Source organism: Phaethon aethereus (assembly GCF_964289735.1).
Source record: "Phaethon aethereus genome assembly, chromosome: 13".
Classification (NCBI taxonomy): Eukaryota; Metazoa; Chordata; class Aves; order Phaethontiformes; family Phaethontidae; genus Phaethon; species Phaethon aethereus.
Genome location: NC_138589.1, coordinates 18,004,438 through 18,032,294, shown reverse-complemented (window position 1 = coordinate 18,032,294; position 27,857 = coordinate 18,004,438). Strand labels below are relative to the sequence as shown.

The window sequence follows — 27,857 nt, the reverse complement described above, 5'->3', positions numbered from 1 at the left end:
CACCTCTGATGGAGACAAAAGGCCAAAAAAACCCCAGGAATAAAAGTGCCTTGAGTCTTAGGCTACATATGACCCTAAGACTGGCTTATAAAAATGCAACAACAGTCAGAGGAGTTTCTGAAACTTGACTTAATTTCTGTAGGAACAAGCAGCTAATGAATAACTCTGGATCAGAATTATAAGCAGCATCCAGAATGTTTGATAAATGTATACCCAGTCATCAGTAAGCAAATTTAAGCAGACTTGAAACTGAAACACAAACAGGCCTAGAGGAAAAGTAGTATTTTCAAATCCAGAACCTCTGCAATCCAAAGTACTCGGAAGTGTATGGAAAAGATGCAAAATGCAGCACAAGCATGGATTTACCAGGAAAGAGGATAGGTCCTTATCATCTTCCCACTGCCATTACCCAATAACATAATACCATTAGGGCTGAGTTGTGCATCACATTACCAACTCATTTGAACACAGTGACTCCAATGATTTTTGCATTAGCTAAATAGAACATGCAGTAGGACATCTTTTGTACCAAGACTGGGGTGTGGGAGTCTGAAGATTTTAACTCTCACAGAGTATCAGGACTACGCACTCTGATGTACTAAAGATATGGACCTATTTAGGATAATGGTGCCATTAACTATTCCAGTATCATTGGTTGTTGACCAAAAACTGAAATCTATTTGGGCATGAAAAAAACAACCCCCTCAAAGAACTACACTCGTATACAATTACGAGATTTCAGAAAGCAAAGCTGTTCTGATACCTTGCAGAAGAATTCACAGAGGTCAGGAGGAGGATGGTTGTTTTCCAGCAAAGGTGCAATTGCCTTTAAAAAGAGAGAGGGAAAAATTTAATTAGAGGACTGCAACTGCAGAAAGCCTTTTGCAGGGAAATACTTTTCTTGGGGAAAAAAGTTCACTCCTCAAAAAGGACAAAAGCATCAACAGAGAAATTAGAGGTGGACTGTGTGTTTATTTTACACGTAAGCTCAAGCACACCTCTGCTATGAATCCTCTGGAAAATTTTGCTTTTAACCACATCAGTGTAAATACATAAAACACAGCAAAGGAGTACAATTTTTAGAATGGTTTAAACGAAAACAGGAGCAGACCAATTGTTTTAAGACATAAAACAGCAAGGATGAATCTGGCTCACTGTTTCCCTTATAACATCTCCCCAAAATAAAAAAAAACTGGAAAACACCACAGACAACACACACACATCCTTTATAAAAGAGTTCAAGCTCTTTTTGTGAGAAAGAACTCACTAAAAGTAACATAGCACTGTTCTTACCGTGGAGGACCCTATTCATCAAAATGAAGCATCTAACTTTGTGAAAGTTGAGATCAACCATTCCTTCTTTGTTGCTATGCAAACCAATGTGGTTATGCTCGGTAAATACATTAGAGGTCATACCTGCCACCGAGAGTGTAATGAACTTATGTTGTTGTTACTTCCTTTGTAAATTAGAAAATGGTACTAGAACAATGTATTCTCTCTATGTGATGGTGCCTTCGGGCTTTTCCAGTCTTGAGCTAAAGGGATTCCCAGTACCCATTTAAAAGTAAGACTCTAAACACAGCAGCTAGGACATTTTGTATTAAGCAGCTGAACACCAGATATTTTATCTGCAAGGCATCTGGAGTTTTACTAAGGCAGCCTGCTGTGGTTTTTGCTCTCCCTCTCATCTCCTTAAGGATTTCAGCCCTGGTGAGTCTGCTTGCAATGACTGTTTGTCACAATAGCCACTTTTACACACAAACAGGTCAAGATTAATGTGAATTTTAGCAATGAAGCCCAAGCACATCTGCAGAGATCTGTTTTGGTTACACAAAACATTTGTGAGGTTTCTGTTCATTATCATGTGCCATCCTTCTGCAGCGGTTCACTCTTCCTCTGGTGGTGGTCCAGCAACAGTGGACTCATGGAGAACGCAACACTATTCAGTGAGCCTAGAATATCCTCACTACCCATCCAACACCTGAGCTAAAGATCTTCCTTGAATCCATCTTTTGGAGTGTTTGCTATAGGACCTGCCAAACCACAGGAGCCATGTATTACAAAATCACCAAGTGTTTATACCTGTCTGGTAACTGTCAGGATCACTGCATCAGAGATGTAACTGGCTGATTGTCAGCCTAAGAAAAATGAGCTTTATTGTTTCAGCCCAGTCCTTACTGAATGTAGGGAATAACCACAACAGACACTATCAAGCGGGTCACGGCTCTGCCTGTATGGTCAATGTGGAATAGTGACAGCATGAAAACAGTCTGTATTTTCCTTATGTGCGCTGTGGTTAAAAGCAGAAACTTGCTGTCTCACGTTGCCCAGTTACGGCAACAGGTTCTTCCCCTCCTTTACTGGGAAGGGATCAGTTGAATATTGATCTGTTCCAACACCATCTAGAGAAGGAAAGCTGGTTCCATCTGCATGGCAAACCACTGTGTACTTTTAAGACACTACATAAATACCCAGTATTAGCAATACTTCCTAAGAATAGCACAGGTTAGCTGTGTAACAGCAGTGAGCTCTGAATGCCCAGAAACTGCCATCTCCTTAATGGTTCAGGGACAACATACAGATGGGCAGGACTTGAACTGAAGAAGCCATCACCCAGAACCGATGAATCATGTAGACTGAAAGGACCTTTGGAGGCCACCTGGTCCAGCTTCCCTGCTCAAAGCATGGCCACCTTACATGTTTTATTAAAAAATCCTTCCCCCAAAACAACCGGTTGTAACTGAGGCCAGAATGATCCTTGGCACTACAGTAAAATAAAAGCTATAGCAGATCTCAAACAAAAGTAAATGCTGCTTCAGAAAATTATCTCAGTGATTAATACCAGCTAAAATGGTATCTGAAGGAGCAGTTAAACACAATTCACACCCACTGGCAGCTACATGCCACCTTGTCATTTTGCAGAAAAGTCACGGCGAGGTGATACAATCAGGTGGTGGTGAGGTTCTAGATTAGATTACTGGGCAAATCTCCTGGAAATTGCCAGTGACTGAAATGAAATTACAGTGATGGGGAACCAAGTTTTACCTCTCTGATAAATTGTTGAGATTTTGTATTTTGTTGCACAAGGAAGAGAGCTGCCATTTGATTCACTTATTTCTATGTCTAAATAAATACAACCTACAGAAAAGAAAAAAGTTGAAGAGGATATTTTTATAAATCAAGTAAGCAGGGGGTTAAACTGCAGTGACACATACTCATATCCACACTTACAAAAACAAGCACTTGCTCACATATCATCAACAATGGAGACATTCTGTATATGGTAGCATTAGCTCCTCAGGAAACTACTAAGCCTAAGGGTTTTATAGGGCACATCTGGAAATGATGTTTTTTGACTATTTAAAGTACATATATAGATAGGAACATTGCACTATGTAGCCTAGTAAGGAGGCCATTTTGGGAGACGATTAACCCTCAACATGCTGTGCTCTTTCATATAAGCTGATGAGAAAACTTCATTGTTACTCATCTATGAATCAAGAAAAGACAAATGACAAAAACACCCAAAAACAGTAGAACAAATGTGTTTGATCCTGCCTAAGTTCACCAGCACTGGTGGAAATACTTTCATATTTGCCCCACTTCACTGGGGTAGAGGCAAGCATTAACAGAAGTGTTAACAAACAATACAGATTTGTCCTCAGATTTTGAAAGATAGATACTCACCACAATAATGCTCTCGTGGTCTTGAGTGGTTAAGTTGTTGTTCTGAAAGAGTTGAATAGAAGAAATGAATGAGCAAAGAGTACTCTGAGTTGGCACATCAGCATATACATTCCTCTTAGCTACCACCAGACACAAGCAGAAAGGCTCAAGACTGCAATTACTTATTTTCAGAATAAAACTACTCAAATCAAAATCATTCTCTTAAAGAAGGTGGTATGACATCTTCCATGAGGGGTTGTGCAAGCTTCCATTTCTCCTTCAGCACCTTCAGATTCAAGCCACCCTAGCCATGAAAGCTAAGCATACAAACACCAGGATGCCATAGAAGGTCTCGATCAGTTAGAAAATTAAAGCTAGTGATACAGTTCTTATTTTCTTAAGACAGGCTGTATGTTTCTAAGAAAATCAATAAAAGGATTGTTGTGGTGGTGTATACCATTTGTTCATAGCAAACGAACTGCTGCAGTTTCCTGAAATCCCTTCTTCAAACATGGAACCAGTAAAAGCCAACAAATTTACTGGAAGCCACCTATGCAAAAAGAGTTTGGCTTTCTCAGCAGCATGATCCTTTCAGAGGTTACAAAGTTGTGAGTTGCTACAATCTTTGCCTACTGCAAGAAAAAAAGCTAGGAACTTTTTTCCTTATCACAAATGTGTGTACATCAGAACTAACACATGAAAAACCCACTTGGCATTATGTTTCCTGTCCATGAAAAGGTAGTTATTTGAAAGAGGAGCTATAAAAGGAGGATAGATACCTCTGAAGAATGAAAATATCTTTGACAGAACTGTTAATAATAAAATTGGTGCACAATGACTTTATTGGTATATACTTATTGCTACAAGAATTATCAGTCATGCAAACAAAGCCAATGGAATAGAAGGGGAGTTTTACCACTGACTTGAAATAAGACATGAATCAGACCCATAATACATTTACCATAAATAATCAACAACAAAAAAAGCCTGAAGAGAAATGTGTTTTGTTTTGTTTCTAGAAATCTACCTAACACGGGTCAAATTCTCTTTCTCCCCAGCAAGTACAAATTCCACTCAAGTCAGCAGAAGTCACAAGCAGACTCAAAGGCAGAATTTTGACAGCACAAGTTAAAATAAAACCCACCTACAAACTTTTAATTGTTTGTCTCTCATCTAACTCTGACAGTGTCTTGCAGGAGCACTACTGAGGTCATACCTCTGAGAGCAGTTTTGAGACGATCTCCAGTGGTGCTTGGTGAATTGAATCATCCTGAAGCGGAGACGTGAGCGCCATGTCCACCAGCGTCCTGATCTCCTTCAACACCACCTCCCAGCGGCTGGGGTTACTGAGCACCTTCTTGTACTTGTAAATCTTTTTCTACAAGAAAAATGACAGTGTCACACTGACCCCACCATAAACCCATTGAGAAAAAAAGACTGGATATGTGCTTCCTGCATGCAACTGTCAAGTGGGCTGCTTTGTATTTCGAGTTTTGCCTTTTCTGTTTGGTGAAAAGCTGTACTCAAAACATTTAAACAGAAAAGAAAACCTCGTATGTCTAAACCAATTTCTTCCGTGAAGCAATGAAAAACTGTGACTCCCTTTTTCCATTTTAAAATAAGTTTTTAAACTCCAGAGGATCTTTCTTTCCATCATCTCCTCTTGCAAACACCTTATTCCTCAGGCTAGTAACAGATACCTGTTATTGCACTGATTCCAAAGCTGTAGGGTCCTTTTAAAGGGAGTTAGTCATTAAGAAAGGGGGAGAGAGATCATCAAAACATCATTCTACATATACTTTGTTCTACATTGCTAACTACTGAGTTCACATTCAGAACGAATTAAAATCAATTTCATCAAGTGAAAAATTCCAGCAGACCCACAGGCTCTTTCTTCAGTCTTGAAGGATCCTGAAAAGCCATGCTGTCACACTCCAATTGTAACAGAAAGTAACTTGTAAAGTCTCCAAGTCTTCCATGCAACAGCATTTCCACTCTCAGGAAGAGCATCCCTCACTGCCCAACCCCATCTGCCCCAGCCTCTGCATGCCCTCCCGGTCCTCTCTGTCTGCGAATCTGGTCCTCCAGTCAAAGGGGTGTCAAGAAGTCAGGATAGATCCTCAACTACATTAAATGGCACAGGCTGGGCACTTCTCTGTTTACATGAAAACATCAGTGTTTTGCACTCAAAATGGATCTTAATGTTCCTCGGCAGCATTTCCAAGGAAAGCAGAAAAACGGCCCATTCCGTGCAGCTTGCAGGTGCACATTTTGGGCTATACATTGTCAGGTATAAAGGCAGAGGACATGGCAAAGGGTTGGTCTGCTTTGTTTTGGAGCTCTGCCGCTACACGACATTTCCCTCTCCGCTCGCACAGGGCGGCCCCTGCGGGAACCATCTGAACAGGCTTGTTCTCTGCTCGTCAGCCGCTTCCTTCCCACCGTGGCAGCAGATCCAATGCTCAATAGAAAACACAGTCACCTCTGTACCCTATCCGAAACACGAGTGAGGAGAACAATACAAAAAAATACAGATTTCAGATGCCTTGGGTTTGTCAATGTTGTTAGAGAGGGGAGAAGGTGGTGGCACTGGGCTGACATGTAAAGGCTGATAAAGCAATCCAATTATCTTTTTAATTAAATTCATGCAAGAACAAAAGCACGCTGGCAGCAGTTCACACTTTCAGTGCATTTTAAGCCACCGAAAAGCTAAAGGAGCATAAAAACACACGCTGCGGACACTATCAAATGTGTTTGGGATTTCAGAACTGAGAAAAAGCCTTTATACTCCTAAGCTCCTTGGGACAGAGAGGGTCCATTAGTGTTTTTAAGCTACCAGCACTACTTCTACCACCATCACACATTTCTTGGACTATTTAGGAAACTTGAATCATAGAGTTTAATTTCTCTTATTCATGTAATGCCTTTTTTTAGGGTCTTTTTGTTAGGCCCACTCCAGCACTAAATAAAATCTAAGCTTCAAAGCCAACTAGCCAGCTTTTAAATTGAAGCAACTCCTTTCTGACTAAGGATACTAAACAAAGCTAGCTCAACAGACACATTTTCCATGCCGAAATTTATTCGTTGATCTTGTACTATGAAAAAATCAAATCCAAAGCAGAATTCAAAACTGGATAAAAAGCGGGACTGAGGGCAACATGAGAGCTAGACCACTGGGTTATTGTATCCCTGCCTGCTCTGGGTTGCCCCTTACTTGGGCGAGTTACAACGTTATTTCGGAGAGCAGCTCCTTCAGCCTACGGGACAGCTGCTGAAGGAAATCCTCTTGCCCAACAGGACGCTGCTCGGACAACCCTACCACAAATATCTTTCTTCTGCTGTCAGACCCGCTCTTGCTTGGGGGGAAGGAGGAGCAAGGGAGGTTTCCTTTCCCTTTTAGAGAAGTCCATTAAAAATTAAAATTCTGATGATGCTGACGTACGTAACAGAAAAGACACCAGGAGCTGTACTCCCTGCTACGCAAGGGAGACCTACAAAAGCTGCTGCTCAGACCAGGCAGTGACTCAAGGGAGCATCAGGGGACATCGAGGGACCTTTGCAGACACGCGGAGCCCGCCGCAAGCAGAAACTCCAAACTTATCAGTCTCTGCTTCACATTTTCAGCACAAAGTGTTGCGCCACAGCAATATACTGAGCTGTAATCTGCAAGCAACATTACAGAAGTCTTGAATGATGGTGGGAAAGCAGCAGAAAATAAATAAATAAATAGAAGAGCCATCCCCAAGAGGGCTGAACTCTGCTATCCTGAACCTTTGCCCATGGTTACGCTGCTGTTTTTCTCAGCAGAATGCTTTTCACTGTTGAGCGCCTTGCTGAAAGCCTCAATTAAAGCTTGAAACCTATCAGTCGGTTGCAGAAGCAATTTGCTGTGTATCAGCAAGCACTTAGCCAACATCAAGCCATCTGCTCTACTCTACCTGCACTGACTCTGGAGCAAGGAGAAACAGTCACGAGCTTAAAAGCAAAGCTGCCTGGTAAAGACCCATATCAGAGAACAGGCATGGCAACACGTGTGTGCAAGGAGTTCGTTACCCCTGGATGTCGGTGTAAAAGATGCCTTCAGTTGCTGAAAATACTCACATAACATCCATCAGTAATAGCACGTACGAGAAAAATACTGGGGTGAGAATCCAGTTTCACTGGGATTTCACTAAAAGCAGCAGCTCCTGCAACAATTTTATGTGAGTGAAAATAACATATGCCAACTTGGAATTTGACCTTCCTAGTTACTGACCAGCCAGAACCACATGGGTAGTGTCATTCCAAAATCTTGCTATGCTGACTTTAAAAGCAAAACCACTGAATTTAATAAGTACCCAGAAGCAGCAGCATGAGGAATAAGTGACACTGACAGGGCATCCTTCATTCTCAAATCACTCTAATTAATTAAGTCTTGCAGAAACCCAAAGACCTAAGTCTCAATCCTCTTTTAGAGGAGGAGGAATTGAAGTCCACATGTGAAAAATTACTTTTCCAGTGCTATTAAGCAAGCAAATGTGATAAAAATCTGTAAGCAGTGGGTTTTGCCATCAGTGCTCAAAAGCTCCTGAACACTGCTGTGAACCGAAGGTTCAGGAGAGCCTAGGAAACTTTCAGCTTTTTTTAAGTAATATCTTCATATGTTCTCCTATCCCACAATGGCCTCATCCTGTGGCCCTTGCTCATACACCACTTCCTTGGACAATAATGATGCAGTTGATAGCTAAGAAAAATGGACTGTAATGCACAAAATCGGAAGGCATGGAACAACTGCCTTTTTTAGCCCTAGCAAGACCTTTCGTGCTAGGAACATCTTAAAGCAGCCAGCGCACCTGATCCAAAAAGGGCAAAATGAAGTTAGCCTCCTTGATGACCAAATTTCATCCCTGCTTTGCTACTGGTGGCCAGGAAACATTCTGTACTCTTGGGAACTCGTCTTCCCATCAGCAAATACTACCTTCATTACATTAAAAAAATTAATTGCCAACCCTAATCCAGAGCAGCCTGTTAAATTCTAGCTCTCCACTCTTCAGCCCTTTATCACGCAAGAGCATGCAACTAATCACTTCTTTACTGGAGAAGCTAGAGCTACTGCAGGAACGTACACTGACTTTGAGGGTTGTGTGTGCCAGCAATTGTTTATTTCTTGCTGAGCAACGAGGGCAGCTCCAGCAAAAGGGAAAAGGTCAACCTCCCGCACAGAGGTCCTCCCCAACTCATTGCGGGGATGGCTGAGCCAAGCTAGTGTTACAGTTTAATGTTGACGGCGCTTATGTAAAATGGGAGTGCCTCTTGCTAGATGCAAATGTCCAGAGCTAAAAAATAAAAAAACGGAGAGCAGACACCAGAACAGTTTTCTCCACTGCAGCAGAACATTTTGTTAAAATGCTGCATAACAAGAAACAGGAAGAATTACTTACAATGTTCAACACACATGCTTGGCTTGTCCTACAAAGCCCAGGAGCTGTACCATGTATTCTTGAGCACCACCTGCTGGCATTTTGTCTATTAACTCATTACCTTGAAAACAAAGATGGTATGGCATCCTCAGAACTGTTTTTAATACAAGCAGGCACCACTTACTCCATGGTATTCTGAAAAATATGTCAGAGCAATTTGTTGCTAACAGAAGTTACCCTGATAGCCAGAGATGGTCTTAAATCCCAGGTGGATCCACTGGAAAGCCTTCTGAACAAAGTTCCTACCTGCAACATTTACCAATATGAAGAAAAAAAAGGAACTTACCTAAAAAGACTAAGTCTATAAAACATTACATTCCAGGCAAAAGGCTGGGGCCAGGACAAGATTATAGAAACTTTTCCAAATCAGGGACTTCAGACTGTTCATGCTACAGTAATCAAACTTTTCATGACCTTCTGAAAGTTTTGCACAGAAAGACTAATGTGCTGCTCTCTAAAATAGCTGCAGAACAGCAGCAGCATACTTTTGTACTCTACCATGTTTTCAGGTCAAGGCATTTTCTGCATTTTTCATTTTACCCAGTGCTAAATACTGAAATGCATCAACTTCTCTGCTTTGGTTGCTTCGCTAAATGCAATCGCCTTGGTCAAAGTTCACTTGCCCACAAGCTCCTTGCCACAGGCCAAAGAACTGGAGAAAAATGTTATAAGCTAGACACTTCCTGATTCTCACTCAGTTAAGGTCTAAGTAATGCTTCATTTTTTTACCAATTCCTATAAAAATGACCCTGATGAAATCACCATTATTTATTGCACTGAGATTGGTGCCCATGAAGCTATGCCCTGAATAAATCTATCAAGTGACAGTCTTGATGATTAAAGGCAAGAAGGAGAAACAGAGCAAGAAAACTGAGGTGATTTCCTTGAGGTCACATGGGCAAGTCAGGACCAGAGCAGAACTGAGGTCTTCTGATTCTCAGGCCTCCAGGCTAATTGCTAGATTATGGCACCCCGAAGTAAAAGCACCACCGACACGCACTGTAGCAAGCAAGTTGAATGTTGATACCCTGTTGCTGTGCTTCCCCATCACAACATCTTCTTTTTCAGTGTACATTCATTCACCTATTTTTTCCCCACCAGTGTCTACCACCTTGCTCCAGATGTCAACTACTCCAGGCAAGAAGCCCCAAACACTCAGATCAGCGCTGTTTCAAAGCCGACAGAGTTCAATGGGTTCAGCAAGTGGTGACAAGGGTTCAGCTGTTACTAATGCATAAGCTGGAACAACCACACAGATGCTTCCCACAGGTGCAGAGTTTGTCCTTTGCTCAGATACCACTGGGACAGTGGCACTGCAAAGTAAAAGAATGCTGAAATAAGCAGAATTTTAAAAGGACGAAATCTGGACAAAATACATTTGTGCTTGGACCAAGAGAAGCGCAAAGTGGAAGTGGGACCAGGGGGCTCACAGAGCAGCCTCCTCGCTCACCTCCCAGCATGAGACTGGGCAGCTGTGACACGAACGCACTGAAGAACTTGCTCCCAAAGTGTATTATATATCTGTATGTGCGTATATATATCTTTCCCCCTCCTTTACCACAGCTGTCACCTGACTGACCATCCTTCTGGGCTTCTGCTCTCCAATGTGCTCAAGACTATTGCAAAGATATCCTTCAGCAACAAGGGGGGATGACAAGATGGGAAGGGAAGGATATTCTATACAAGGGAAAAAAGAAAACTAAAAGAACTGAGCAAGCAGATCTTAAATTTATGGGCTCCACGGACAGGCTGAGAAACCTGCATGCAAATACAGTCTGTGTGTCTCCAAAAACTGAAAACAACTCAAATACTGTGGCTTCCTTCTAGCCCCCCTTCCTTCTATCCCCTAAGCGGGGAGGGGAGAGGTCATCTTTGGTAGACCTTCCCATTACCAAGCAGAGAAACTGGGCTTTGTTTTTGCTGGTGTCTTGTTTTCCCCTCAAATCCCTGCATACAGCCCTTTGGTCACTAGGATGCAGGAACACGGCCGCCTGACCCAAAGCCAGCTCTCCTTTAGCCATGCATTTGCAATGCTGTTTCCCCAGCTAGAAAACGCAAAAGGCCAACTGTGGCTCCAGCTGCACTTTGCATGGGCTAATGCGGTTACTATCGTAATCAGACCTGTCCACAGGGGAGACATTTTTTGGCACAGCTGACTTTGGTGCATTCCCCGAAACCCTCCATCCCTGCTTCCATTTCCTTTTGGCAAACACTCCCATTCTTCAGGCCCCAGTTCCAGCACCAGCTTTACACTTCAGGTTGGCAAAACATCAGCTTTCATCCTGCACACAGCAACTGCTGTTCCGTATTTTTCATATTGGAGCCAAGCTGGGGTTTGTTTTTAATGTTGCTTTGGCTATGCGGAATTTCACTACGACTGCAGATACGTTTCTAGCAGAAGCACAAGGCACTCCCTACTTGCACAAAGCACTGGTAGAGACACAGCTGCGATCTTGGGTTACAAATCCCATGTAACATCTCTCCAAAAGAAGAAATATTTTAAAATATATTGTCCATGGGCCTTTGGGTATTTTTGGTTTTCTTTTTTTTTTTTTTTTTTAAGCAAAAGTCACTTTAACACCTTTTCCTCCTGATCTTGGGCAGGAGGAAAAACGTCAACAATTTCAACACGGTTGAACAGCATATTTGTCCCACATGTACAGGAAAGACCTGCCCTAACTGCAGGTGACGGGCGGGAGTCACAAACCCTCCTGAGTTGCTTTAAACTCTTACGCAGAATGAGTGAGAAAAGCTTTCACATAGAGGCTGTTGGGCTCACACAATTAGGGCAGGAGCCAGACACCCTGCTTGATCTACAGCACTTTAACAGCCTCTGACTCATCAGAGGGAAGGTTTCAAACATGTTTAGGCACAACTACCTCTTCCTCTTGCAAGACCTCACTGGTGCCTGCTGCAGCATTTTTGGCCCTTTTCTCCAAAGCAGCAAACGCTCTAACACAGACACTGTCTGGATGTCGGGATCTCAGTGTTCTGGCACAACCCACAGTTTCCAGAGGGGTGTGAGTCTGACGTGCTCCTGTATTTGAGATTATGCAGTACAAGCTGGAGTCAGCAAAATCATGTTCCATTTTAAATAAATAAATAAATAAATAAATAAATAAAAGCAGCCTACTAGATGAAAGCAGGAATATGTGTACCATATACACTTCACACTTTCCAAAACCTTCAGCGGACTAACTGCATTGCAGTGCATGGGGAGAAAAAAATAGTATTAAATAAATAAACTATAGCAGGCACTGTATGACTGTGGAGTTCAGCGTGCATCAAACAGCAAGCAGAAGACACAAAGCAGTGTGACATTAGCTGCCACCCAGGCAAAGTCCTTGCTGTGTGCTTCTCTCTGCAGACATCTACCATTACTGACTGCATTACAGAAAGCCTCTGACACCACGCGGAACTGATCCAGGTTCCCAATACCTTTACATTCACACACTTTGTATTCCACACATGGTGGCTGTGTCTGTGGAGCCGAGTCCTTAACATCCACCAGCTCTCAGCCTGCGGTGGGAATAAATGACTTTGCCACTGCAGAGAAGAGATAGTGTGGTGTAGGAAAAAAAGAACACGTACAATCTTATCGTCATTGCACTTCGACCAGGTCTGCCAAAGAAAAGCTGTGCGCAAGGCCACCATGGAGAATAGCCAGGCAGCACACCTGCTGTGCAGAACCGCCCCCCCCCGATACTACACCCTTCAGATCCCACTCAGGCACAAAAGAGCTGGTCATCATTGGGAAAACATGACTCTGCCTCGTTTGCAAGGCTGAAAAACATATGCCAGTGATTTCAGGCACATAAGAACTCCAATTGGAATATCTTGCCACCTGAGAAACTGCCTCAAATTGGGATTAAGCAGCGACTAACACTACACATTGTAATAACTGCTAATAAAAAATAATCTCTGAAAGGTAATCTATCCTCCATTTTCTGGGATATGTCAGTAAGCTTAGGTAGCATCAAGTAGCACACAAAGCAATTACTTCTTCCCAGATATGCAAACCAGATTAAAAAGCCACGTCATCCCTTTTCCTTATTACTCTCCACTGCTAGCAGTGGGCACCCTCAGCTTTTCCTGCCCTCCTCCCCTCTCACCAGTCAGCAAAACCTTCCAAATGGACGTTTACCCACCTGTTTTACTTTCTCCTCCTTGGCAAATGTATTATTTTGCTGAGTTTCTAGCACTTCAACACCATAAATGGCTTTGAAATTGGCTTCTGTCTCTTGTGCACCTACATCATCAATGTCGTCAGCAAGAGAGATGTGCACGGCTCGAGGAACATGTTTGTGTCAGAAAGCTGCTGCAGAGCCTTAGGGAGAGCACAGACACGGGATACTGATGCGGTGCTTGCAAGCATCTGAAAAGGGACTTCAGAAGAGCAGGGTATTTCTGTCTTCAGATCACTGGGCTTTGGAGCCCCGAATTTTCCAGTTTCTCACAGGGAGATACCAGATTTCAGAGCAGCATTTGCATCTGAAGCAGTCCCATCACTTTGTTCCATGTTTTTATACCGCATCTTATTGCACCACATCAGCACAAAACCCCAAACCTCCTGCAACTCTTTAGCCTACCAAAATGCCACTGAAACTCTGCAATTTGCTTGTTTTCTTTCTCCTTTGTACAAATGCTGCATGACGTGCAAGACCGAATCAAGACTTGCAGCGTTCGGTTTTCTGATCCCAAGACTAGCTTCCTCACAGAGGATTAGAGACAACTGAGGTGCTACTGAAACCACTGCCCACCTCACTCAGGGACAGGCCAATGCAAACAAGTCACTCACAGCAACCCTCTTGTCCTTGATGGATCTTGCCTCTGGCCACACAGCCCAATCTAGTACTCCCATCTTAAATACTACAGTAAAAAGCACCAGAGGCCAGGCTATGGTAAATAGTTGTGATGCAATGGCTTCTGAGTGAAGACAAGGGAATGAAGGATATACTTTGTTTTCTGATACTTTTTTTCTAATTTTGAAACAATCACTATTCTGGGAAAAAAAGACAAAAGAGGTGTGACGGACAAGCTGAAGATGTGATTATAGCAAGAGTTAGGGCAGATGATACAGGCTGTGACAATTGCAACATACTGTTTCAGGGGTTTTTGTGGATATTAGCAGCAGTTTTCTAATCCTTTAATACATTATGATGCACTCAACACACTAATTGTACTGCAAGAAATAAACGTAAGGACAAAACTGCAAGAAAGGAAAGAGAAATTTAAAAGAATACCCCTTTGCTCCTTCAGGCTCATGTAGGTCTTCTGACACCAAGAGTCCTCATAACATCCATAATGCAGACTTGGGCCCCAATACAGCAGCTGAACAAGGCACTTAACATGTGTCAACTCCTAGAGTTAGGCTTTCACATCCAATGCATCGTGTGAAGAAGATAATTACACCCCTGGGAAAGGCTACCAGTCTTGTCCTGTCTTCATAAGAGATCTCCTAAAAACAGATTGTTATGCAGCTAGGAACCTGAACAAGAGACTAATTTTGGTGCAGCTCTATACTATGACAGCTATAGAGAAGAAGTTGTAATTTGGTGAAACTAGTGGTCACCATGACCTGGAAGTCCTGAATTGCAAAGGATTAGTCATAAGGTCAGCCCTGGAATAATGCAGAGGAACAATTCGCCAAGACAAAAACTGAGGATCCCTCTTGGCCAGCAGTTCAGCATTCCTGAGAAGCAACATACTCCAGCAATTGTATTTACTCCTCTTCAGAGCCGAGATGTAAGTACACAATAACAACCTGACCTGTTTATTCAGCTGTTTTTGACACCCCTCTATCTTCAGACCTAATATTAGTTTGAATAGGATAACATCCAAGTCTAGAGAGGAAGATTTAGAGCTGGTCCTGCCTTAGCTAAAGCAGGATAGAAAGTAACTATGTAGTTTCTACTCGGATTTCACCACTAGGCCATTACTTGGTTTGAGTTTTGTCTCCTTAAAAAAGCTTGTTTTGGCAAGGAAGGAGGCAGCTCCAGGTTTACAAACTATGCATGTGTATGGCTAGATGAGGGCAAAGCAGCTCAGAGCAGTAGCTCAGGACCAGGCTGGCATCTCAGCATGTTGCTGAGAGCCTCTTTTGGTTGGACAAAGTGCTGTGCTGACACGGATATGCAGCTCCAATGTCAAATGTCCAAGAGTGAGGTATTTACTTAATGCAAATACAGTGAAAGTGATTTTGTTCAAAATGCATAAAAAACCTAACCACTCTACCTGGTCCAGTTCTTGAAACATCATCAGTGATTGATAAAAAAATAAGAGAAGAAACTTTCTGTCTAGATCCAGTTCTGTCAACATGTCTGTTTTTCATCTATTAATTTCTGCTTCCCAAAGTGAGATCAATGCCCTTCTGCTGCCGACAGCAGTTACCTCTAGCAAACTGAGATCTCAGAAACAGACAACAAGGCCAAGATTTTTCAAGTGACTTCTGATAACAGATGGCCTAAGACTGTCAAACTTGCATGGGAAAATGAGGGAACCAATGGAATTCACTTGCTCATAAAGATGACTTAAACAAAAACAAAACAAAAAAAGCAAGCCTCCCTTCCCCCTGAAAAAGTAGTAGGGGAGAACACTTAACTACAAAAAATAAACATTATAGAAATAAAAGGCTGTAAGTATGACAATATTTCCATGATGTAGCTCCAGAATTTGCAATGAGGTTGTTCAGACTATAGACCAGGAGGTATTATCAATCACCGCATGACGAGCAAGGCAATGTCACTAGAGAGTCCCATGCTGGCAGATGCAAATGCCTTTCACGTTATCTTTTAAATACAAAAGAAGAACAAATCTTGGCAGTAAATATCAACCTAACCATGAGAGGGTGCATCAGGAACTGAAAAATACCAAGATACATTTTTAGTCCCACTATTGTTCACTACAAAGCTCTAACTCGTACCAGCTTCTCTTCTTGGTGACACAGGTCCATTAACGCACCACTTGGACCTGCATCTGTTCCCTACAAAGTATAGAGTCCAGTCTGAAACTCCATCAGGATGCTCAAAGTCCTGCAGGGGAGAGGCTCTGGCTATCTTAAAAGCCTGTTCAGGGTCTCCCACAACAGGTATCCATGCATTCCACGGGAAGAGTAAAACTACAAGCCAAAAACTTGTGGCCTGCCTTTTATCCTTCAAAGCAAGAAACTTTCTCCTCCAAAACTCGTGCATCATCAAAGCCCACAAGGCTTTCAAAGTCCTGGGGCTTTGAAAGGCAAAACAGCTTAGGAACGCATCAATATATTATTGACTCATAAACAGACACAAAAGGAAAAAGAAAAAACACAAAGAAAAAAAAAAGCTGTTGTTGGCCTAACTGTATGATAATTATTGTTTCACCTCAAAATAACAGAAAATAGGAACTTCTGTGTTCTGTGAAAACACCTCAGGTTTTCAGCTAAAGAAAGCAAAGAAACACAATTACAGTTGTCTCTGCTACGTAACCACCAAAGAGGGGGTCTGAAGTCCAGGAACTACCACTCCAAAGAACTGCTGAGCTCTTTGAATAATATTTTCACTGTGCAGCACAGCACAGGGCTATTGCATTGTTACAGGTATCAAAGCTTCCTCACTCAGATCATAAATCAGGTGATTAAATACAAATGACAGACATGGGCCTTTTTAACCACAACCAATGTGATTTTTTCCTGATCTCATAGTTTTAAGGCATGATTTACCGAGATTTAAGGCTATAAATTTCTTTAATGTCATCATTTAAATTCTATATAAGCCTCACTCCTGTATCGGCACTATTTTTAATCATTACCATGGTGACAAAACCGTAAAGGTGCTTTACACAAGGAAGGCTTTAGCACACTTTCGAGAACAGTTTCTCTCAAGTTAATTTTTCGCAGTTTTAAAGCACAGAAAAATAACTCCCTCTGAACTTTCACTGATACTTACTCACAGCTATTGTATAAAAAAATATTCAGTACTAAATGGACAAGGAATTCATAACCTGGACACAGTGAAGACCAGAGAGCGTTATTGTCATTCAGGTCATGTATGACTTTATAGGACAGTCAATCGGGCTGCTTGTGCATGGAAGCATTTATTTCCTGAAGACACAGATACAACAATCCCTATGAGAACCAGGGAAGCATTAATCCAAAATTAAAGTTTTTGAATGAAGGCCAACATTGCTCGTTTTAGCGTTCAGTGCAAAATGTTTGCAGATCCCAAATGACAGCATTGTTCCAGTTTCCCAATTCATGGGAATCAAAACATGGAGTCCATGCAGAAAATGAGCTTTAAAACAAAGGTAATGTGATTGCTGACTACAAGTCAGGGGCGCGTACGCAAGCTGAGCTGCACGAGTACGAGCTCGGACAGCAGGATGGTGACTGCTCCCTGCCGCTCAGTACTTGTGAGACCACACGTGAACACTGTGCCTGGTTTGGGGCTTCACAGCTCAGCTGTACAGGCTCTTAGCAACCTCGTACAACTTCAATGTATACCCTGCCTTGAGTGAGAAAAAAGGCAGCGTGCATGGGGAGAGGACCAGATGATGTTCAAAGGTCCCTTTCCAACCTAAACAATTCTACAATTAATACATTTGGACTGTCCATGCTAACAGATGGGTAAAACCCCTAATCAAGCAGCACTACTCATTAGGGAACAGTCGAGGACTACTTAATAGCATTAGCAGGAAAGACAAGGTATAGGCAAGCCTTTCTAGAAGATCCAGGCAAGAGGCGCACAAAGCTCAGCTTGAGTCATGCTTCATGCTTTACTGCAGACCTAGGTCTGTTCTTTCTGTATTGTGTCAATTCAGGACATTCCCCCAAAGGCCGTCAACTGACATGTTTCATTGCTGCATCATTCAGCTAACTAGAAAACACAAGCAACCCATATCCTACAATGAGGGCAGTGTTCAGAGTTTACTATCAAGCATGTTAAAAAACACAACATGCCCTGTGTAACCTTTAGGTGTATTCACCCCAACAAATTTACATCTACACCTCTACTCCCTAGCACAAGAGAAGACCTAAAGACCCCTGGAGAAGACCTCACTGACGTCTTTTTTAATTCAAGTGCAACATGGTACTAAATTAGTCAAGCGGGTCTTTTAATGACTAATACTTTAAGCATGCGATGTAGTGGGACTCAACATTTTCTACAGAGGATGGTACCTCTATGTGCTTGGCACTATACAAATACACAGAAAGTCCTTAGCCCAAAGATGGCAAGATATAAACCAGCAACAAAGTAGATGGATGCCATCTGGAAAAATGCCAAGGGTACATATTTGTTTATTTGTGTGAGTACCAAAATTACTAGTCACAGTACCCCTCAAAGCCAAGCTTAGCTGTATTCAGCCCCTACAGAAATGGTTGGTTACCACTGTATCTAGCCTGGATCCAGAAAAGGCAATGAACTGCATGTGTTATTCTCTTTTGTATATTCACAGAACGTGTTGTTATCTTTATTGATACACTGTTATGACTTATCAGCTACCAAATACCAAAGATTACATATCATGGTTTCAATCCAGCCTCCTCGGTTGAAAGGAACATTCCTTGCACAATGGATTAATGATTTGTTTATGTTTGAGGATCTGGACAGTTGTTAACATGTTCTGTTTATTCTCTGGACAAATATAGTCTGGCTTAGCTATAACCCAAAGGAAATCAGGATTTCTAAAAATAGGCTGAGGTGGCCAATAATCCTTTAGGAGTTGTGATACATGCTGATATCCAGATTAAACGAGGAATTATGAGTAACCCTTAGCGGGAGGGTTTGAAATGGAAAACCCAAAGAGAAAATGACTATATAAGGAACAGCCTGTCCCTACAACCATGCTCTCTTCAATGAGCACAATATTCAAGAAAGTCACATCTAAACAGCTGTGTAAGCATCTTGACAGCTAGTTTGTTGGATGACACATAAAACCTCTTGGAGCTGGATCTAAAACATGGGTAATTACGTGTTTGGTTTCCTTTTATTTCTGTGTATCTGTAGCATCTCTTTTATTATTCTCTGGGCTGCAGAAAGAAATTATTCTTGATTTTTATTTCAATGTTTGTCTCCAGAACAAAAATTATTTCCAGGGTGCTGGCTGGCAAATTGAATTCCCACAGCATGTTAATCCTTGAAACTGCACCACATAAAAGCGCTCTCACAGACCTCAGCACCTTCACACAAGGCCAAAGGATAACCAGTATAACCTAAGGAGCTTCCCCAACTATTTAACACCACAGCTATTCACTGGACCTAGCCATTTTCCAGGTAGCTCAGATTACATGTAGCATCTGGCTCCCAAGGCCTGAAGCACAGGAAAAGGAGCCAGAAGGACACTGACAGAACATGAATCTGCTCCCACAATTGTAATTTAAGTATTCCTGATTTAAGATCAAGGAGGGCAATCCCCACTGCTGCAAACTCACAGAATATCAGTCTGCCATCTGTAAAATGGGTTCCTCCAGCCTTGTTTGGGCAGGGCAGAGGAAGTGAAGGTCTCTTGCTTCACCTACATCTAGTGCTTAGTACAGTGGGGCTCTGGGTTCAGCTGGACTCCCTAAATGCTTCCACAACACAAGTACGAACAACAGCAAGCTCATCTCTGTTGAATGTTTTCCCCCAAATAACTGCTTCAGCTATCTGCCCAGTTTGCATCTGTGTTCTACATGCCCACAGAAATGTTTTGACCTATTATTTGTAAGACCACTGGACAAATATATCATTCATCAGCACAACCACCCAATTATAATACAGCTGCGGCAATCTCTCTGCCAGCTGGTGCTTTGTGTAAATGACCCGTTCCAGAAGAATAGGCTTCCTGGTTTTTTGTGGGTTCCCTCACTACCTGCTTAATCATCAAACCGTAAAAATTATGGAGTGAGATGAACCTCGGCACCTGGCTCTTAAAGTCATAGGCTGTGGTGCTCGTAAAGTGATAAACTTCACTACATTAGACCATATAACTGCACTCCTCCGCTCTCCTTCTAGATACACCGCTTGCCTTGTCTCAGTTCTGTGGTGATTTCAATTAAACCTGCCAAATATCAATCAAAGTAAAGCAGAAAGTTACCGGGTGCTCTTCCTCTGAACTATTAAGCAACAAAGCCCATCAAAACTATCTCCATTTTAGCAAAGGGAATTTGTTAGTGTAAAGTACCTGGGCAGTGACTAAACCCTGTCACTGTTCTTATGGGAAAAAGGTACTTGCTATTCTTGGTAATGGGAAGGTCTTTCAAATCAAGATAATGTTTCACTTGTTTTTCAGAAACTAACTTAATGGGGGTGGGGAGGAAAGCAAGGAAGCAAAAATAAATTCTACTTTGCAACAAGTTAAATTACTCAGAGTTTCCCCAAATGACAGGCTTGGTCAGAAGCATTGGAAAGTTTAAGAAATACTCCTTTAAAAACAACTCCCACAGAGCAAAGCTCCCTCTCCATGACCGAAAGGCATGCAAGCAAGCCAGGTCATTCTGTCTAGGCTTCCCCCCCTCCATATTTTAACAGATGGGGTGGGTGCTGGTGGGGCTTGGTTGCATCTTTACCACTCCTTACTTTTTTTTCAGACTTGTACCTCCAACTCCTATTTTCTCCTCACTGCAGGAGCAAAGTGGGCACATGCCACTGGCACATTAGTACCATAGCCATCCTAGCTGGGGGCAAGGTAGAAAAAGAAATTCCATTATCATTGCTGTCCATGCTTTCTCTGATCACCCTTGCCTGCCAAAGCAGGAGGGAAAGTAACGGCCACATGGAGATACCATCTCTGCAAGCTTTAAGCTCTTTGTTATCCTCCCGAGTTGCAAAGAAAGCAAGACTGGCTAGGCATTGTGTTAATGATACTGTCAAGAGGCCAAAATAAAGTGCCACACCACAGCCCAGACTTCTGCTATCAGCACTACTGTCCCACGCTCATTTAGGCAATCAGGGTAACAGGCTGGAGAATATGCCAGTGGTCTGGAAAAGGAGATCTCAACACTTGGCTCTTACTGATAAGAACCTGGATCTGCTCAGAATATGATTCTGGCAGATGCTGATGGCTATACAAAGCACACCAATACTGTAGTTTTGCCACACAACTATTTTGCAACTATCAAACACACCTACAATAAAACCAGTTTGGTGGGAGGGACTTCCTTATATTTTCACATGCGGTTGCTGTCAGCAGGCTGAAATCTTGATAAGCTACATAGCCAACCTGGCTGACTTCACTGAAACCCTGCCAGAGACAAGTCTGAGCCGACAATCTACTGCTTGTGTTTCCCACCGCAAGACAAGAGAGGACAACCATATTCTGCATCTGGCCAAAATTTGTTTCCAGCTCCATCAAAGATCCATACAGATTCCATCCAAAGGTCAGCAGCTACAGTTTTCAATGAGGAATGTGCTGCTTTAGAGAGACAATGTTGTCACTGTGATCCACTTCCCCTACTCAGTGCAATCGGTCCATTGTTCCCGCTGAAAATGAGAAAGGGCTCAAGACCTCTGAAATGGCAACTGCCTTTAAATCCAAATCATCCTAAAGCATAAACACAGACTGATGCGTAACAGATTGATGCTACTTACACTAAACAACTCTAAAAGACACCCTTTCTTCCTAGTTTCTCAGAAAAAGGAAACAAACAAAGACTCCCAAGTCCAAAACAAAGATTATCCCAAGACTCCAGAGCATATGATTAGACTACAGCCATTCTGTAACGTATTACACTTCGTAGTATAAAACCAAAACCATCCAATCTCTATACTCTTTAAATGTGAATTTACTGGCTATCTACTTTTTGAAATCAATCACATGTTGATAAAGTTGGGCTATGTAACAAGTTAATTTGCCCACTTCATTCATGATATGAACAAGTTGAAACTGCATACATGTTCCCATGTAAGAGTTTCTATAAGAAAAGACTTTATCCATGCAGGGGTCTTACAATGAAGGAATAGAGAATGCTAAAAAGTATTCTTAGAGGCAGACAAGGAAGACAGTGAAGTGCAGAACTTACCTTCCACTGCAAAGAATGGAACCACTGATCCCTCAGGTAGCTGTTTGCAGCCTGCAATAAACAAAAGTTACAAACAGAATCATTAGTTTCTACCAGTGTTTCAGATCACCCAGCCAAAACTAAGCAAATGACCCATGGGTGCCCTAAAATCAGTAAGGCTGCGCTCATCGTATTGTTCTGAACTTTATGACCCTGGCTAACTTCACTCCCAGCCTCATCAGAGTAAGGGCAACTCTTTGCTTGAAGCTACAACTTTACATTATAACCAGTTTATTGTCACAGACAGCAGTGACACAAAGACCTTGCTGTAAATGTAAAATACTGAAACAAACCCTTACAAAATATTAACCTCCTATGAAATGGTGTCCAAGGCAAAGACTGTGAAAAGTCCTCCCTGACTGCCATCAGGTTTTGGTCAGATCTTTAATGTCTGTAGGACATTTGCCTTTGCTATTAATCATCGGGAGCAGAGTAAGCAGACGGGTTGACATTTTACTAGCAGGGGTGGGTTTTTTTCCATACTCTAGTTTCCCTTCTTGTCCTGTTCCTCAGCTGGCCCCAAAGCAATTCAAATAACGTCTTAGCTCTTTCGGCGATATTAAAACAGAGTGAAAAGCTTAACACACACAGACGTGCAGATACATGCACAGACTGTTTGCAGCAACGGCATAAATGTTGCAATAATCACTCCCAGCGATCACCCATTTTTGTCCGTATTAAGCACAGCTGCCAGAAATTCTCAGTGTGAAGCCAGGTTCATAGCCAATGAAGGAATAGTTCAATACTCCCAAAGGTCAAAAGGCTCGGTGTCAAAAAATATAAAAGCATCTACAGTGACGTAAATATGCATGCCTTAACAAGGTGACATAAGTTTTAAATATTTGAGTGGGTAGAGATGCCCTTTGGCTTTTCTAACTCTATCTCTTCGCTGCCAATGGGCAATTTTTTCTTACGATTCAAAATGTTTTACACAATCAGTGAAAATTACAGGATAGCTTATAAATCCATGTTAAAAAAAAAAAGGTGAGGTTCTTCACCAGCTAAAAACCACATACCTCTTGTAAAGTAAAGCATCATTCAACAAATGTCACTCTCCAACACCTTTTCAGGTAACTATTCAAAACCCACACCACAGAATGAATTTCTTTTCCTGACACTGGTTCACTTGACTGATAATGGCAACAATACTAGAAGTAAAAATGTGTCATGGTTACCAAAACCATGTTTAATCTCAAGGTCAGATACTGATGTCTCGGTGACATAAATTTGGACTAATGTCTCTGAATTAAATGGAATAATAGGCTGTTGTATATGTATCACATATTATTTCTTTATACATTAATGAGAATCAATTGCTCTTCCAGTAGATCTCTAGGCAATAAAACAGAATAAATCTATCATAAATAATCTTGGCTGACCACAGAGTTTATCAAAAACAAACCTTCCATTTTATGAAGAATGCTGACATAGTAGAATATGAATTTGCTACAAATGGAAATAAAAAGCGTAGCTTCCTTTTCTTTTTTCTTTCTTTTTTCTTTGCGTGCAATGAAAAATTTTTAAAACATTTAGAGTGCAAATCTTCAGGATATTTTGGCTTGCCGCTATTTAATTACTTTCCTTCAGTTATTTACACAGTATTTTATGTATATGGGTGCCTTATATGGTAAGATAGACCTTTTACCTTCTACCTGTATATGTTATAGAACTGGATTTCAATTCAATATACTTTATACTATATTTTACTATATTTAAAGGGTCAAAAATAATTTGCCAGAAAAAGCCTGAAGAACATTTTTAACATCATTTAAAAGACATGAAGTAAATATGCTTAGATATTCCTTATCTTTGTCCAGACAAAACGCTTTAAAAACCCACCAGGTTTCCTTGAAAGATTGTATTTCAAATTGAACCTTTTTTTTTGAAAGGAGAAAACTGTTTCCTAGAAGGGAACAAAACCCCTTCATTTCAAATGCTAGCACCAAAACCTGTTAAAGAATAAGTAAAACTGAAAGTTTTTGTAGGCCTGAGCATGTACACTTAAGCAATAGCAAAAATAATACTGCAAGTAACACATCCATTACTTCCTTAAAAAATACATGCAGATTGAATATACAGGAGCTATGTAAACTACAAAACTGTTACTTAAATTGATAAAATCCAAAATATTCTAGGGAGATGAAGTAATTCTCTCAAACAGGCGAAACATCAACCTGATTTAGTCCCTGGTTTGACCACTACGTGACATGAACCAAAAATGCTAAAGAGCAAATGCTAAAGCCCTAAAAGAGAACTGTTAATTATTCTCCTACTTGTAGGATGTCAGTAGCTACAGATTGTCAGACCACTACTAATAATTAGAAAATACTATGTGTAGATAGATTGTGCAACCGACTGGAACCTTACATAAACTGGATGACAGAACTATTAATGAGGACATCAGCATCAGGCAGAAGTAGAGACAGAAGTGGACTGCAAGTACTGGAGGAGAAAACAAACAAAGAATGCTATAAAAGGCAAAACCAAAACCAGCAGAGGAAAGACTTGTTTAACTTGACAGCAGCAGTATACAAAAAGCATTTAAAAAGTAAAATTAGCAAAGTGACCAGGTTCCAAGTGTGGCACCAAGCGCTGTCTACATGTAGTGTTAGGCATTATAGAGAAAACTTGCATCTGGATCTAGGTTAGGAGTTTGAACCACTCTAAAACTAGAAAACCTCAGAGCTTGGGTTCTCTCTCAAGACCACTTCCAAGGAAAACAAAGACAAAGACGACAAAGTGAATACAAAAGTGGCAAAACAAACCTTTAGGGAATCCCCACATTTCTATTAATGATCAGGACTCAACGGTAAGAGGAACTTGGAAAGCCAATGGTCATTTCACCAGCGCTCTTTCCACAGTGTCCAACACAGATAGACTGAATGCGTTTCACCCAGCCACCGTTATCTGGATGGAGCTGTCTGACACCAGCATTCCCCACTTCTCCCAGGCAGCAGAGGCTAATCCTTCCAGTGCACCCTTCCGCCTGCCTGACTCCAGCAAGCTGCAAAACCACAGTGATGTGCAGGAAACACACACGGTTTAGGGGACATGGTGGCGCTGGATTAATGGTTGGACTTGATGATCTTGAAGGTCCTTTCCAACCTAGTGATTCTGTGATACGCTGCATCTTTTGCAGAGGACAACAAAGACCTCACTCTTGCACAGCATCCCTTGTTCCTCCCTCCTCTTTTTCAGGTTTACACTGAGAAAAGGACTACAGGGAGTATTTCTCTCTTACCAAAAGAACTGGGAGCTTCACAGCATGCCGGGATGACAGAATTGCCACCAGGCTTTTGTTGGTGCTCATCCAGACAGCTGTCCAGCCTATGGCCACCTCTGCACACACTGACCTACTCAAGCATACAGGTTATTGTGCACAAGATTTCTGAAGTTTGGAGCAACAAGCACCAAAATGTAAAGTGATGGAGAGAACTACAATCCATTTATAAGGCTGCACACACGCATTTACAGTTTTATCTGAAGTGCATTCCTGGAGCCCAGCACTTCTACACTGAAGTCATCACTTCCCGGGAACTGACAACTACATTTTTTCACTCCGGCTTAGGGCATAACCTACTATATTTATTCAGCTCTAGGGTACAATAAAGAGGAGAAAATGAGGCATAAAAGGCTTTAAAACAGGCTTTCCTTAGGCATTCTGACCACACAGGAAAAGTTTTTCTTACTCTCAGCCGCAATTGCCCACACGATGGGTCCAGTTCTACACAACTAATCTTACAGCTACCTTTCCAACTTAAAAACAAGATACAACCTGGAAATGTTTTGCCTGCTGTTGCTACAAACAGTCAATGAGATAAGAATAAAGTACAATGGAGATTTTATAACCTATCTATGTAAAATAATAGTTTGGACCCCCTGTGTGTTTGGTATGTTTAGGCCCCAATTCTGCTACGAATTTTGCTCTCAAACGCAATGGCTTTAGCAGGGTTATGGGTGGCACACAGTCCAACTGATTGGAGCTTCTTGCACAATCAAGGCCTTCCGTTGTTTTTGCACAACCACAACATAGCAAGAAAGTACTTCAGAAAGCAGGAAAACGTGGCAGTAAAACCCTTGGAAGGTGCAAGAAGATTCAAACTATTTGTAGCTTATTTATTATTATTCCAATAAGGAGGAAGAATATGTACTTTAAGAATGCCTACTGTAGGTAGTACTTTTTTTTAAGATGAGTTTATCCTGGAACTGTGTCCTGAAGGATTTTATATTCTAATTTTTGGGGTGCAAATGTTCGGTCAGAGAGGAAAAGCCACCTGGGATAAGCTGCAGTACCAGCTTCACTCACAGAAGTATTTTCATCAGCTTCAAAAAGAGTGGTCACAGAAGAAAACCGTGCAAGAGATTAAATGCCTGCATATACAGAGCTTTGGTCAACATGAGTAAATTTCTACCTCTGCTCAAAAAGGGAAGTATTTTTCTCTGCACCCAAACTACATCATTTCTTAGTCAATGAGCAGGAATACAATTTTTCATTAAAAAGCAGTGAACTTTTAAAAAGCAGATTTTATTTTTGCTCACAAAACTAGGAAACTGAACACTTATTTCATGCCAGTGTTACAGCCCCTGCAGTAATTTTACCCAGGCGAGGAGGAGACAAAATAGGAACCTGTGTGCTGCTGAGAAAGAGAACACCTGAAACTCTGCAAGAAACTGTCCACTCCAGAAATGATGAAGACCTTTAGCTGATATAAATACTCACAGTTCTACTGATACCAGTATGTCTACAGCAACAAGCATGAGCAGAAAATTTGTCATTTCCACCACGCTGCACATGCCATGCTACCAAGTTCCTTTAACGGTAAGTTAGCACTACGGCATCCCTTTTTACTGGCATGTGCGTTACTCAGAAGAATACAAGAACAGACTTGTCCACGTAGCAAAAAAGTTCCCAGATTTTTCCTTACAACAGCATCCTTCAGACATAACCTCCTAAGGGGTTTTGCCATCTGAAAAGATGTGGCAGTAAGTGGGATTTGATGATCCAGATTCTGTTTTTAACCGTTCCTGGTTTAATTTTACAGGTGTTTTTTCCCCCTCGCTTGCTCTCTGGTCAGCAGGATGAGGTTTTGTTATGCTTTCCTCCAGCTGATATTCATTACTGTGACTTGTAAAATATTGCAGGCTTCTCTGCACCGATTTATTATCAGCCACAGCACAGTGGAGCAGAGTGGCTCAGGGCTGCAGGAAGTCGAAGCCCCATGGCACGCACGCCGCTGCCTCACACAGGCTGTACAAAACCCTTATATTGCTGATGCACATCCCAGCCTCGCACTGCCACGACACCGGCAGGCCTGCAAGTGGAATCTGCCACTCTTCTGGCTTAACTTAAGGTACAGAGAGAGCTGCTGGTAATTGCTAGAAAAGCCGTTTTCCTCCTGAAAATATTCCCTGTCTATGCTGGATTCTGGTCCTTGCACGACCTCTCCACACCGGCTACATCGGCTGGACTCACACTTAAAACAAAAGCCACATTCTCCGAGGAGACTAAAATAAAATGTAATCAAAAAATCCAGTGGAAACCTTTACCATGGGGACTCCCTGGCTAAAACAGTGTGCCCAAGCACCGAGCTGAACGTGTGACTGTTGTGCTTGTCAAGGCTTCCTGTTCTGTTTGTTTTTCCTTCTGACTACGCTTGATTGCCAAGAAATTAATAAAACAAGACTAGTGGTAGGGATGGAAGTGGCAGCTTTAAGGCATT

General features: G+C 41.8%; 1 protein-coding gene across 1 annotated transcript in view; it reads right to left on the bottom strand.

Moving 5' to 3' along the window:
- Positions 1–27,857, bottom strand: part of CMIP (c-Maf inducing protein) — a 135,839-nt gene that overhangs the window by 30,884 nt on the left and 77,098 nt on the right. The window contains exons 3-6 of the mRNA XM_082005734.1: positions 22,099–22,149; positions 4,883–5,044; positions 3,688–3,729; positions 764–826 (exon numbers count right to left, since the gene is read on the bottom strand). Coding sequence (XP_081861860.1) covers positions 764–826; positions 3,688–3,729; positions 4,883–5,044; positions 22,099–22,149 — 318 coding nt within the window. The remainder of the gene's footprint in view (positions 1–763; positions 827–3,687; positions 3,730–4,882; positions 5,045–22,098; positions 22,150–27,857) is intronic.